The sequence below is a fragment of the Salmo trutta genome, chromosome 16 (genome assembly GCF_901001165.1).
Source record: "Salmo trutta chromosome 16, fSalTru1.1, whole genome shotgun sequence".
Taxonomy (NCBI): domain Eukaryota; kingdom Metazoa; phylum Chordata; class Actinopteri; order Salmoniformes; family Salmonidae; genus Salmo; species Salmo trutta.
In genome coordinates, this window is record NC_042972.1 from 13,412,670 (window position 1) to 13,427,940 (window position 15,271).

General features: G+C 42.5%; 1 protein-coding gene across 10 annotated transcripts in view; it reads left to right on the plus strand.

Moving 5' to 3' along the window:
- The first annotated feature begins 1,428 nt into the window (after positions 1–1,428).
- The window catches only part of LOC115150116 (ral GTPase-activating protein subunit beta), a 55,562-nt gene continuing 41,719 nt past the window's right edge, over positions 1,429–15,271 (plus strand). For 4 of the 10 annotated variants that reach the window (XM_029693062.1, XM_029693065.1, XM_029693063.1 and 1 more), the window contains exons 1-6: positions 1,444–1,860; positions 10,275–10,488; positions 12,955–13,157; positions 13,706–13,875; positions 14,342–14,528; positions 14,792–14,923. In XM_029693062.1, the coding sequence (XP_029548922.1) occupies positions 10,312–10,488; positions 12,955–13,157; positions 13,706–13,875; positions 14,342–14,528; positions 14,792–14,923 (869 nt within the window). In that variant the 5' untranslated portion in view covers positions 1,444–1,860; positions 10,275–10,311. Of the gene's footprint in view, positions 1,861–10,274; positions 10,489–12,954; positions 13,158–13,705; positions 13,876–14,341; positions 14,529–14,791; positions 14,924–15,271 lie in introns of all 10 variants that reach the window. The other 6 variants (XM_029693058.1, XM_029693060.1, XM_029693059.1 and 3 more) reach the window with 4 other exon arrangements.

Here is a 15,271-nt window from a genome sequence, read left to right on the forward strand (position 1 = left end):
CTAAGCTGGAATAATGCATTGTGGCCTTTCTCCTACATTTCAAAGATGATGAAACAAAAAATTGAGAAAAAAAAGTGCATGTTTTTTATTGTATTATCTTTTACTAGATCTAATGTGTTATATTCTCCTACATTAGTTTCACATTTCCACAAACTTCAAAGTGTTTCCTTTCAAATGGTATCAAGAATATGCATATCCTTGCTTCGGGTCCTGAGCTACAGGCAGTTAGATTTGGGTAAGTCATTTTAGGCGAAAATTGAAAAAAAGGGCCCGATCCCTTAAGAGGTTCCCGTTGGTAGGATTGACGTGCTCATAGTTCATCTATTTTATTATCCAAAGACTGTACATTGACTAATAGGACCTATGGTAAAGGCAGATTACCCATTCAACGTCAGATCCTCACAAGGCACCCAGACCTACGCCCCCGATATCTCCGTCTCTTTCTCCTGCGAATGATGGGGATGAGGGCCTTGTCGGGTGTCTGGAGTAAATCCTTTGCGTCTGACTTGTTAAAGGAAAAATCTTCTTCCAGTACGGGGTTAGTAAGTCCTGATATCTAGGAGCTCTTTTCGGTCATAAGAGAGGGTACAGAAATGATTTATCGAGATCAGTGTGGAAGAACTTGACTGGCCTGCATAGAGCCCTGACCTCAACCCCATCGAACCCCGACTGCGAGCCAGGTCTAATCACCCAACATCAGTGCAATGCTCGTGGCTGAATGGAAGCAAGTCCCAGCAGAAATGTTCCAACATCTAATGAAAAGACTTCCCAGAAGAGTGGAGGCTGTTATAGCAGCAAAGAGGGGACTAACTCCATATTAATGCCCATGATTTTGGAATGAGATGTTCTACTAGCAGGTCTCCACATACTTTTGGGCATGTAGCGTAGTTAACCATTGGCTTCTCGTTTGAACCATTGCCCACAGCGCAGCCAATGTGAAGGCTACAACTGTCCCGACGCTCTGTCTAACTGCAATATGGTCTTGGAATCCTATGAAAAAATACTTCCATATCACCACAAATGAATTTCACAAATACAAAAGATCCACTTACTGTGCGCTGTTTTAACACATATTCCCACTGAGGTGTTTTGCACTGAACATTGACCTGAACTATGACACTTCCTGAGCTAATGGGAACACAAAAAAACGCTCGCTGTGTTCTACGAAAAACTTCATCCGACATCAATGGTAAAACAACTAACATTGAGAGAATCTTTTTTTATTTGTTAAGTAATTTTTTTCTTAATTCTTTTTTGGGGTTTTCAAGGATTCCAAGCTTTTCACACTTCTCTTATCTTTTCTAGCTCCCTTTCCTGTTATTTCCTAGCAAATGTTCCTCCTTTCCTCATATCCTTTGTGTGCTTCCTTTCCTAATTCCCTAGTTTCCTTTTCTTCTTCGATAGCATATTTCCTTATTTCACTTCTTGGATCCTTTTCGTCATGGACTGGTCAAATCCAATAGAGGGCACATTTGAGCTGAATAATATTATGAACGGGTACATTTAAAGGGCTACACAGCTCATAATTAAACTGTTTTGAGAAACGTTATTAAACTGACGATTCTAGGCTTCTTTATTTTTTTGTGTGTAAAATATTGTGCACATTCTGAGAAGTATTTTATTATTCCAACAACCTTCCTTTCACCCCAGCTTTTTTTTTTTTTAAAGTCATGAGATGTGTGACCGACACAGTTCAGTGGTCAGGCTAGCCGTCGACCGGATGACGTCGGTGCAAATGTAGCTATGCTTGTCACTGGATGTTGATTTACTTCAAATATGGTTCTGCTATATCCTCGTTTGTACTGTAAAGTTTGCTGAGAATACGGACGGTTGATATGACAGTCTTTCCCTCTGACACAGGTAAATAGCAACACATAGCCAGCTGTCGTGGTCTTGTTTTCATTAACTAGCTTAGCCAACTATCTAGCCAATGCGGCCTACAATAACAGTGAGACAGGGGAATCGAGTTCACACCGCTTCACACAACGTTAGCTTAGCTAGTTGGCTGAAACTTGCTTACTAGCCAGCTGTCCTGTGTCTACGGGTTGTGACAGCGTACTAAGTTGCCTATACTAGCCAAGTTAGCCATGCATTCTGTGCAGTTTCGACTATGATAGCTACATGCCATAAGTAATGCTTATTTTGTAAACCAACTAACGCGTTAATGTTCCATTGCATGGAGACCTAGGTAACTCCTGCCTGTTGAAGACGTTTGTTTCACTTTCCAGCTAGCTGACTGGACTTTCCTGCCTGAACCAGAGCTAGTTTGACCTGACCATTTTTCTGCGTTGATGTGTGTGCTAGCCAGCGTCCGACGTTAGGGCTAACCAGAACGTTTCAAGTAGTAACGTTAGCTAGCTATCGTTAGTAGTTGAACAAAACAGCCAGTGTGTGGCTCATTCAATATGGTACTGATTTCTCGAAGTTTATCATGCAGTTGTCAGGCTTTTTTCCTTTTTTTTGTTTTTTTTACATAGAGATAATTACATTTTGCCTAACTAGCTAGCCAACAACCTTGAGTCATAACACATTCTGATGGCTAGTTAATGTTTTACTTACAACTAGTTAGTTTTTAGGCTGACCTGGCTAATAACAAGCTATCTCTAGATGTAAATGTGCACTAAGTTATTGCTGTGCATGTCTTCTATGCTTTTCAATAATACTTTTTACTGCGTGACGACCTTTTACGGCTGTTCACCTGAACAGTACGTGTCTCCAGTCCACTCCTTGGCGCTTGCAAAGTTGTATTAGTAGGCAGGGCAAACCCGTTTTAGTGATTTCTTGTATATCATCAAAATAAATCAATCGCAGCACGTTTGTTGACTGATTCCGCCGTTTTTACCTGATTTAGTACAATACCGTTGGAAACTAGATGGTAACTTTACAAGTAAAGTTGCGGGGCTTGTTTTTTAGCTCTTTACAAGTGTTTTGGTGGTCATGGAAGACGTTTATTTAAAGCAAAGCAGTTACATATAGTCAACGTTAAATTTAGTAAAATAATTGGGCCCAATACTTTAATAGACTACTATATCAACCTTATTACTTTGGATTGTGTGGCAGTTAGAACACAAAAATGCCTAAGCTATGGTTATTGCGTGTGAACTGAAAGAAGGAAGGCATAGGACAAAGCCATCTGTCACAAGATGGGAATAAAAAGTAGGATTATGTGGACAACACTTTTCATTCTGTGGGTTTCAGATAAATAAATGCACGATTTACTTTTGTAAAACGTTCTGGGTAAATTAAGTTTGATTTTAGTTGAACAATGACGTAGTGATAAGAATGTTTTAGGTTATTATCTGTGGAGATGCATATGATGGTGCATCTAGTGATGCCAGCTCTTTAAATGTGTTTTTGTGGTAGGTGAAGAACTATAGAGGATAGCTTCGTATGTAGACCTACTGATAGCTATCAGTAGGTCTATCTAATAAATAGACTGTTTAGGCTAACAGGGATCACTAAAAAGTCAATTTTCTGGAGAAAATGTGGTGTACTTGCTAGCTTGTTTTAAAGGTTGTATGGTTTTTAAATAACTTATAGTAGTGGTAGTGTCTGCAGTAGTAATGGTGGTGACTCGCTGTAGTTGAAAAAGTAGGTATATGAAAATGTTGGTTGATAGAATAGGATAGCCTGTGAAAGTTGGTTTGGTGTTTATTTCTTGAAAGGTTAAAGAGTTACCCTCCAACAATAATTGTATTATATGCAAATGTAGGCATATTTAAGTTTTTCTAATTTATAGTGCAGACCAGAGCTAGCTAGCTACAACCAGGACCAGAGCTAGTGCAGAGCAGTAGTTGTGGTCAGTAGTTGTGTTGCTGGTTCTTTGGGCCCTACCGTATGGACATGGTCAATGGTTGTGGTCAGTTGTTGTGGTCATTAGTTTTGTGGGTCAGTTGTTTTGGTAAGATGTTTCATTAGTTGTGGTTGTGGTTAGTAGTTGTGGTCAACCAATTTGTAAGTCGCTCTGGATAAGAGCGTCTGCTAAATGACTTAAATGTAAATGTAAAATAGTTGTGATTGTGGTCATTAATTGTGTGGTTAGTAGTTTTGATAAGTAGGTGTTGTGGTCAATAGTTGTGATTGTGGTCATTAATTGTGTGGTCAGTAGTTTTGCTAAGTAGGTGTTGTGGTCAGTAGTTTTGATAAGTAGCTGTGTGGTTCATTAACTGTGTTAAGTAGTTGTGTGGTTGTGGTCAGTAGTTTTGTGGTTGTGGCCAGTACTGGTAGGTTGTGTTTTGGTAAGTAGTTGTGGTCAGTGTCTAAACTACAGTTGTTGCTATGAAGAAGTTGTCTCCCTCCGAGTCACTTGTTGCTAGGCAACCGCCCTGCAGTTGCCTTGGCAGGCATGTTCCCTCATGACTAAAGCCAGTGTGAGAAACATGCTAACAAACATTTGTGCTATAAATAAATACTGTAGTCTTACCTACAAAACCTATTTTCTAGATTCATGATAGTGTTAGACAAAGCAAGGAAAGTGAACTTCAAAATGTGGTGTAGTTTTATTGTAATTTGTGGTTGTTGTTGGTCTGTAATGAATCTGCTAGCTTCTGACACTGCATTTAATGAAAGCAGTTGATGGGTTACTAAAACGGCTCTAACTCTTGATTGGTAGAAGCTATTCATGCTTGGCTTTCTGATTTGGAAGGCATAGAAGTAGAGGAAGCTTCCATACATTAAGTTTGTCTCTGACTTTTTGGGATAGTGGTCAAAATGGCAGTTTGTGTGTGTGGGGGTGGTAGTAATGCAGTTAATAAAACAGCTGTATCGTTAGAGCCGTAGCAGATGTTCCGTAGGAAAAGAGTGCTCTGTACCTTATTGTGACATTTTATTGGTAACAACCTATTCTGTTCCGATTTCAGATTTGTTTAAAAAGTTACAGAAAATGTTGATGCGGTTACTAAAACAACTAATGTTTAATTGGTACCAGAATTCTGTTCCGATTTCAGATTTGAATAGAAGGGAAGTAGACCAAGATGTCATACCCTCTAACCTTTTGTCTAAGTTGTTGACAAAGTGGTCAAAGCAGCTGACTTGTGTCAAAAATTGCATTTACAGTGAATAGAATGTTGGAAGTGATGTCACAATAGGGAGATTTAGAATGTTGAAAAAAGTTCCATGAATGTGGATGAAGGTGGACAACTTTATTAGTTTAAAAAGTATATATAAAAAAAAAATGGTATATAAGCAACTCAATCCAGACCAGTCTACATGTTTAAATGGCATTTCTAGCTTAAATGGTGTAAGAGGAGTCGTGTTCCTAATAATACAAATAATGCATTTGTCAAAGATTTGAAGTGGGGACTCTGCTTCGCAAGGCCCATTAAATAATGTGGAAAATTCCAATTTATATTCTTAAAACTTAAGTTGAAAATGATGCTGTCGCTGCTTCCTGTTGACAAGGCATTTTGAGTCAAGTGGTTCGCCAACATGGTAAGGTGAATGCAACAATTCTTTTGTTAATAACTTCCTTCAATATTACACTGACATCAATAGAACAGGGGGCAGATGTTTGGGGTGTAGTGCTGTTTAACACTTTTCAAAGGCCACACGGAAACTTAGAATAACCTATACATGGTTGGTTAGATGAGAACTTGTAGAAGGCTTATATTATCACGACTCAGGATATGCAGACACAGGAGGGGGATAGTACAGTTCTCAGATATTTATTGTAAACACGGGTCAGGCAAAGGGCAGGTTGAGGACAGGCAGGGGTTCGTTATCACGTCAGAGGCAGGTACAGGACAGCAGACAGGCTCGGGGTCAGGGCAGGCAGAGGTTCGTAATCAGGTCAGAATCAGGCAGGTACAGGATGGCAGGCAGGCTCGGGGTCAGGGCAGGCAGAGGTTCGTAATCAGGTCAGAATCAGGCAGGTACAGGACAGCAGGCAGGCTGAGGTTTGTAATCAGGTCAGAATCAGGCAGGTACAGGACGGCAGGCAGGCTCGGGGTCAGGGCAGGCAGAGGTTCGTAATCAGGTCAGAATCAGGCAGGTACAGGATGGCAGGCAGGCTCGGGGTCAGGGCAGGCAGAGGTTCGTAATCAGGTCAGAATCAGGCAGGTACAGGATGGCAGGCAGGCTTGGGGTCAGGGCAGGCAGAATAGTCAGAACCGGGAAAACAACTAGGAAACAGAACTTGAGAAAAAGGAAGACCGGAAAGCACGCTGGTAAGACCTGACAAGACGCACTGGCAACAGACAGAGAACACGGGTATAAATACTAGAGGTCGACCGATTTATGATTTTTCAACACCGATTATTGGGGGACCAAAAAAAGCCGATGCCGATTTGTATTTTTTTATTTTCTTTATTTATTTTATTTTTGATTTATTTATTTGTAATAATGACAATTACAACAATACTGAATGAACACTTATTTTAATTTAATATAATACATCAATAAAATCAATTTAGCCTCAAATAAATAATGAAACATGTTCAATTTAGTTTAAATAATGCAAAAACAAAGTGTTGGAGAAGAAAGTAAAAGTGCACTATGTGCCATGTAAAAAAAGCTAGCGTTTAAGTTCCTTGCTCAGAACATGAGAACATATCAAAGCTGGTGGTTCCTTTTAGCATGAGTCTTCAATATTCCCAGGCAAGAAGTTTTAGGTTGTAGTTATTATAGGAATTATAGGACTATTTCTCTCTATACAATTTGTATTTCATATACCTTTGACTATTGGATGTTCTTATAGGCACTTTAGTATTGCCAGTGTAACAGTATAGCTTCCGTCCCTCTCCTCGCTCCTATCTGGGCTTGAACCAGGAACGCATCGACAACAGCCACCCTTGAAGCAGCGTTACCCATGCAGAGCAAGGGAAACAACTACTCCAAGTCTCAGAGCGAGTGACGTTTGAAACGCTATTAGCGCGCACCTGGCTAACTAGCTAGCCATTTCACATCACCAGCCTCATCTTGGGAGTTGACAGGCTTGAAGTCATAAACAGCGCAATGCATTGCGAAGGGCTGCTAGCAAACGCACAAAAGTGCTGTTTGAATGAACGCTTACGAGCCTGCTGCTGCCTACCACTGCTCAGTCAGACTGCTATATCAAATCATAGACTTAGTTCTAACATAATAACACACAGAAATACGAGCCTTAGGTCATTAATATGGTCAAATCCAGAAACTATCATCTCGAAAACCCAAACGTTTTTCCTGTCAGTGCAATACGGAACCGTTCCGTATTTTATCTAACTGGTGGCATCCCTAAATCTAAATATTCCTGTTACATTGAACAACCTTCAATGTTATGTCATAATTACGTAAAAATATATACTTCTGTGTATTGATTTTAAGAAAGGCATTGATGTTTATGGTTAGGTACAGTCGTGCAACGATTGCATTTTTTTTGCAAATGCGCTTTTGTTAAATCATCCCCGTTTGGCGGTTTTATTTGTGACAGTCGATGCGCTGCAAGTCATGCTTCTCCTCATTGGTTTTTAGGAGCATATACCCACATGGGTGATTGCAAGAAACTGATGTCTACACTCCAGGCCAGTTGGTTGTGGTAATGCACCTTAAAGTTGGTTGCCAACCACCATATATAAAGTCCAAAGATGAATAAGAAGAAGCCTGAAGGAGGAGAGATTACTAGAAACGAACTCGGTTGATCGTTTTATGTGTGGATTAATTGTCGGAGTTGAGGACATTGTGCATGTCAGGTAAAATAACAACCCAATGTTTATATCCCAGGACAAATTAGCTAGCAACAGCAAGCAAGCTAGCTAAATTGCCATAAATGTTTAATGCTTTTCGACCTGTCCCCAAATTAATATAATTGGTTCAGAGTTTGTTTTGATATTTCAACCTGTGTGTCCTGATCGCGTCAGGTGTGGGGCAACAAAATCAACGCACGTGTGCGGTCTGGTCAGCATGTTATGTCATGATGACTAAACCTTTATACTAACGTCAGCAATCTGAGGTAAAAAGCATGTGTAATTCCACTCAATTTTTATGGGGTGAAAATGCAAGCTTGTGTAAGGTAGTAACACAAACTGTCCACATTAAGGAAATTAGCACAATATACAATAACTGAATATGGCAAAATAGTTTGACATGTCAATTTAAGATGATGGTGTATTACATCTTTCTTTCTTAGTTTAACCATTTAGTGTTTAAAAATGCTCTCAAACACAGTTTAACCGAGTGCTCTAGACTAGAGCGTATTTGCTGCACAGCCTGAATGTTTGATGTCCCTTGTGTATCCTGTACAGACCACTAATACAAGGTACCTTCCAATAAAATGCTTACTCGCAGGTTCCTTCTCAACAATGCCATAATAATAGATAAGAATACGAACATAAAGTAAATGGCATAGTAGAATATAATAAACAATTTCTCATAAGCTTTTAACTAAATTTATAGTCACATTTTCATGTGTTTTGGGGATTGGAGGGCAAGTGTTTTATTATTATTGCTAAGTAATGCATATCGTAAGAGTCTGATAGCAGCAGTTGTGGTGTGTGTGGATGAGTGTACTGTATATCTGTGTGAGTCCATGTGTGCTAAGGTGTGGAGAGTCAGTGCAGGTGGTCAGTTCAAGTGTTATTTTTGGCACTCAGTGAAGCCCAATCTGTCAACTTTCCATTCAGATCATTCTGGAAATAACAGTCCAAGGCTCTCTCCAGTTCAATGTTAACTTGTTATATATCTAGCGCCTATGCACAGCGTTAGTCTACTTCAAATGTGCCTTATGCATAGTTCGCCTTTGACATATGTTGACTTTTCAAGCTACATGAAAGGTCATTCGGAAAGTATTCAGACCCCTTGACATTTTCTACATTTTGTTACAGCCTTATTCTAAAATGGATTAGATCGTTTCCCCCCCCTCAATCTACACACAATACCCCATAATGATGAAGTGAAAACAGGTTTTTGTAATTTTTGGGAAACTTATATACATTTTGTATAAGTATTCAGACCCTTTACTCAGTACTTTGTTGAAGCACCCTTGGCAGAGACTATCGCCTCAAGTCTTCTTGGTTATGATGCTACAAGCTTGGCACACCTGTATTTGGGGAGTTTCTCCCATTCTCTGCAGATCATCTCAAGCTCTGTCAGGTTGGATGGGGAGCGTCACTGCACAGATATTTTCAGGTCTCTCCAGAGATGTTCGATTGGGTTCACGTCCGGGCTCTGGCTGGGCCACTCAAGGACATTCAGAGACTTCTCCTGAAGCCACTCCTGCATTGTCTTGGCTGTGTGCTTATGGTTGTTGTCCTGTTGGAGGGTGAACCTTCACCCCAGTCTGAGGTCCTGAGCACTCTGGAGCAGGTTTTCATCAAGGATCTCTCTGTACTTTGCTCTGTTCCTCGATCCTGACTAGTCTCCCAGTCCCTGCCACTGAAGACCATACACACAGCATGATGCTGCCACCACCATGCTTCACCGTAGGGATGGTGCCAGGTTTCCTCCAGACATGATGCTTGGCATTCAGGCCAAAGAGTTCAATCCTGGTTTCATCAGACCAGAGAATCTTGTTTCTCATGGTCTGAGAGTCTTAAGGTGCCTTTTGGCAAACTCCAAGTGGGCTGTCATGTGCCTTTTTACTTTCTGAATACACTGTATACCCACCCATGGCTGCGCCCTTGCCCAATCATATGAAATCCATAGATTAGGGCTTAATGAATCTATTTCAATTGACTGATTACCTTATGAACTGTAACTCAGTAAAATCTTTGGAATAGTTGCATGTTGCGTTTTATATTTTGTTCAGTATATGTAATGGTTATGGATGTTTTATTCAAGTTACAACCACCTGCAACGAAGACTGATTCAGGGTCCACTTTATATGTTAAGGGTGTTTTTTCAAATTACAAACAGCTACAACCAAGTCTGCTTCAGGCGGGAGCCATCAGTTCGCTCTGTAGTTTCCCTATATTCTGACTCCACCCATCAGTTCGCTCTGTAGTTTCCCTATATTCTGACTCCACCCATCAGTCTGCTCTGTAGTTTCCCTATATTCTGACTCCACCCATCAGTCCGCTCTGTAGTTTCCCTATATTCTGACTCCACCCATCAGTCCGCTCTGTAGTTTCCCTATATTCTGACTCCACCCATCAGTTCGCTCTGTAGTTTCCCTATATTCTGACTCCACCCATCAGTCCGCTCTGTAGTTTCCCTATATTCTGACTCCACCCATCAGTCCGCTCTGTAGTTTCCCTATATTCTGACTCCACCCATCAGTCCGCTCTGTAGTTTCCCTATATTCTGACTCCACCCATCAGTCCGCTCTGTAGTTATTCTGACTCAACCCCTCTCTGTATACACAGGTAGCAATCGGACCCAGTAGAAGCGAACGCCACCACCATGTACTCGGAGTGGAGGTCTCTGCACCTGGTAGTGCAGAGCGACCAGGGCCACCTGAGTGTCCTTCACTCGTACCCTCCGGCAGTTGGGCGCGATGTGGCCAATGCAGTGGTTAAACCTCTGGGGGTGACCCTGGGCACTCCGTCCACTGACAGCCTGCTCAAGACCGACAAAGAGGTAGGCAACCTGTGCTGAAAACAACCCAGGTGTTTTGGCAGAGCTGAACCGGATAGGTGTAACTAAGCCATAAGGGTGAAGAGTTAGTTTTAACGTCTCATGCGTGCACTAGTACAGTGAAATGCCTTTGTTGCAAACTCAAAACCCAGCAATGCAATAATTAATAACAATGTGTTACTAGAAAAAAACACAAGAAATGAGAAGAGGTATGAAGGACACAATAAGTAAGTAAGCGTACTATATACAGGGACAGTTCCAATACTATATTTACAATGCAGGGATACTGGAGTGATGGACGTAGATATGTGTAGGGGTAAGGGGACTACGCATCAGGATATAAGATAAAGAGTAGCAGCAGCTTGTATGTGAGTGGGTGGGTGTTTGTAGAGTCAGTATAAATGTACGTGCATGTTGTGTGAGTGAGCAAATCATGGAGTGTGAGTGTGTAGGGCCCTGTGAGTGTGCGTAGAGACAAAAATGAAAAGGTCAATGAGGATACAAGATTGATTCAGATAGCTAACAAAATAGCTACACAGACTATTTATCAGTCTTATTGCTTGGGGATAGAAGCTGTTCAAGAGCCTGTTGGTGCCAGACTTGATGCACCGGTACCGCTTGCCGTGCGGAAGCAGAGGGAATAGTCTGACTTGAGTGGTTGAGTCTAATGATTTTCCGGGCCTTCCTACCACACCACCTGATATAGATGCCCTGGATGGCAGGGAGTTCGGCCCCAGTAATGTACTGGGCTGTCCCCACCACACTCTCTAGCGCCATGTGATCAAAGACGGTGCTATCGCCGTATCAGGCAGTGATGCAGCCAGTCAATATGCTCTCAATGGTCCAGCTGTAGAACCTTTTAAAGATTTGAGGGTCCATGCCAAACTTTTTCAACCTACTGAGGGTGGAATAGGCACTGTCATGCCTTCTTCACTACTGTGCGCGTGTTTGGACCATTTGAATTACTTCAGTGATTTGGACACCGAGGAATGTGGATGGGGGGTGTGCTTGCCCCCCTGTGTTTCCTGTAGTCCATGATCAGCTCCTTGGTCTTACTGACGTTGAGAGATGTTGTTGTTCTGGCACCACACTGTTAGGTCATTGACCTCCTCCCTGTAGGCTGAGATTTGACTTTACTTGGCCCAAGTGTTGCGTTGTTTTTCCATTCAAGGGGAAATAAAGTCAAGTTAGAATACCAACAACTTTCTAAGGTAGTATATTTTTTGCTCTAAATATGAGGAGGGTATTGTCAAGGTCCACTTCATTCAATATTCTATTAAAAAGTAAAAGTTTCTTCCCTCTTTAGCTCCAAGTTCCTCTGACATTGTTTTTGAGGAAATAGGCAGAACATAAGCTACATGACCCTAACACGCCCTTGATGGGCTAGGCTTTTTCAGTCCCTTATTTTTACAAAACCAAGGAGGCTGAACGGTCACCTGCACATTAGGACTCAACTACCTCCTGGCGAATGGAAACTTTTTTTTAAATCTTTTTTTTTTAATATATATAACTGCACGCTTGATTGAAACACACACCTCCCCCTCTACATTCCATTGTGTTTTCAAATCTATTCTCTCTCTGATTTGTTGCTGGGTCAAAAATAGTCTTTGGCTTTGTCCCCATTTTTGTCTGTGCTGCTCACTTCCTCCTCATGTTAGCCTTGTAGCTCGGACAGCCCCAGGTCTCTGGGCTCGCCTGATAACACAGAGGATTTCCTGTGTGTCCCCCTGGGGCATTCAACCTCTGCATCTTTATTGACTGTTTCTTCACCCCAGTGGACTACGGCTCCTTGAGCCAGTCCCTGTCCCAGCAGCCATTTAGATAAGGCTTGATTGTAATAGGGCCAGGCGAAGGAAAAATGTAAGCCGTCTGCCAAAGAATGTACGCATGCCCTTACTAAGTGCCTCCTTGTCATTCCTGCTTGTTTTAGTTTGCCTGATAATTCTCTTAACATAGTACTGGGCTCTGTGAGTGCAACTCACACAGTAATGGCTTATAGGGCTTGTGTTTTGTACAACTATCCCATATTTCAGATGGTAGTATTTTAGGATAATACTGTATTTGGTAAATAAATGGATAGTTCACACTGCGTGGTGGAACCAGCCAAATAGCTGTGTTCACCTTCCTTTTTTGACATGTGAAGTGATATAGAATGGTGAGCGCAGCAAGGCTGGTTCCACCAGGCTCTAGTTCACCTACCTTTCAAAGTTAGATGACCCATCCCTTTACCCCTGTGTTTGAAATGAGTTAATTTCCCGACAATCATCATAATTAGGCCTAAACACTTTTCTTTTAATCTCAATGCACAAATAGGCCATCTTATTTTGATTCACTTTCAAGTGTTAAAACATTCATCCACCTTGTCCCCATGTATTCAGCAATCACTGACATGACATCTGACTGTCCAGCGTGTCCCCATGTATCCACCTCTTTCTAACAACATAGTTCTCTGTGTGATGTGATTGACAGGTGAAGTGGACGATGGAGGTGCTGTGCTATGGCCTGACTCTGCCTCTGGACGGGGACACGGTCAAGCTGTGCGTGGACGTCTACACCGACTGGATCATGGCGCTGATCACTCCTCGCGACTCCATCCCCCAGCCCATCGTCAAGGAGCCCAACCTCTACGTGCAGACCATCCTCAAACACCTCTACAACCTCTTCATGCCCAGGTACAAGCTGTGTGTCTACACTTTCTGGCTAACTGTTGTCTACGCTCTAGCTACCCGCTAACTGTCTGTCTCCGCTCTAGCTACCTGCTAACTGTCTGTCTCCGCTCTAGCTAGCCGCTAGCTGTGCGTCTCCGCTCTAGCTAGCCGCTAGCTGTGCGTCTCCGCTCTAGCTAGCCGCTAGCTGTGCGTCTCCGCTCTAGCTAGCCGCTAGCTGTGCGTCTCCGCTCTAGCTAGCTGTGCGTCTCCGCTCTAGCTAGCTGTGCGTCTCCGCTCTAGCTAGCCGCTAGCTATGGGGTATCTTATGTAATGTTCTACATTTACAACTTCTTGACCTTAAGGCTCCAACCTCTAAAAGTTGCAGTACATTGCTTATGCAACATGGTAATTCTAAATAGGGACAGATTCCCTCCATTAGCTCATCAAACCAAACTGCAAGGCTTGGAGAGAACGGGAGTATGGAAGAGGGAATGGTCAATGGAGTGTTTATTACAGACTTCTCTTTATAAAAGTGGTCTTTAACTCACTCTATTCCCACCTCCCTCTCTCAGGCCGGAGCACTACAGCCCCATGCACTTCCGCTTGTGCCAACAGGTGCTGACGGCAGTGTTGAAGCTGGCCAGGGAGTCGGGCAGCGGCATGGCCCGGGAGACCTGGGAGGTGTTGCTGCTCTTCCTGCTGCGCATCAATGACACTCTGCTAGCCCCGCCCACCGTCGGAGGTCAGTCCATCGGCACAGATGCAATAAGGCTGCCTTTACACAGGCAGCCCAATTCTGATCTTTTGCCCAATTATTGTCAACATCTGATCTGATTGGTCAGAAGACCAATTAGTGGAAAAATATCAGAATTGGGCTGCCTTTGTGAAAGCAGCCTTTGATACTTTTCGTAGGTTCGTGGGGAACTTCTCACGTCAATTAAGTCAAATTTGTACTTGGTCTCCCATTTGATATCAATGCATAACTAATAGGTAGATGTTAGTATTTGTCCCATAATGATTTTGGCTTTGACTAAGTTAATTGACTTTGTTGCTAACATGACTATTTAGTTCCAAATGAAGATGCGTTGTTCTTTCTCATATGCTATTTTATGCACCCAGAACACCTAGACATTTTGGATGATGAGCATTCACCCATTCTTCCTATTCAAAGTTACTCACCCCTGGCCCCCATCCCCCAACTCTCTCAGGTGGGATTGCGGAGAAGCTGGCTGAGAAGCTGATCAGCGTTCTGTTTGAGGTGTGGTTCATGGCCTGCACACGCTGCTTCCCCACGCCTCCCTACTGGAAGACGGCCAGGGAGATGCTGGCCAACTGGAGGCACCACCCACCCGTGGTGGATCAGTGGAGCAAGGTCATCGCTGCTCTCACTTCCAGGTAGCCACACCACAACGAGAACAGTGGTCGCCAACCCTGCGTTTGCAGGCTTTTGTTTAAGCGCAGCGCTCAAACATATGGGTCCCGTTCAGTAGGGCATAACGTTTTGAAACAAATGTGAGTGCTCAAGTTCAGGTAGGACATACTAGTTGGATTACAGGCAGGAGTCATTTTCTGTCAGCAGTCATTTCTAGAGTTTAAATGTGTGTTAATATTCAAATAAGAAATGGAAGGTGTAACGTAAATGTTCTGTTTTGGCACAGACTGTTACGGTTCACCTACGGTCCGTCCTTCCCTCCATTCAAAGTCCTAGAGGAGGACGCCAACCTCATCCCTACTGAGATGGACAACGACTGTGTGGCTCAGACCTGGTTCCGCTTTCTGCACATGCTGAGGTGAGTTCCACACAGCTAGCTCTCTGGGTCTGTATCACAGAATCGGAGTTATTACTGTTACACCTGGACTGTATTTGGTATAAATATTCCCCTATGACCTCATTTTAGTATAATAAAATAATACTGGGATGACTTTTGGCTCATCAGCCGAGACAGATCACACTGTTTGTTCTCTTTCGGGGAAGAACGTCAAACGTCACTTGCCGAATACAACAGGTGTAGGTAGACCTTACAGTGAAACGCTTACTTACAAGCCCTTAACCAACAATGCACTTTTAAGAAAATACCAACAAAAAAAAAAGAAGTAAAAGATAAGAATAACAAATTATTACCTGACCACTGGATGGA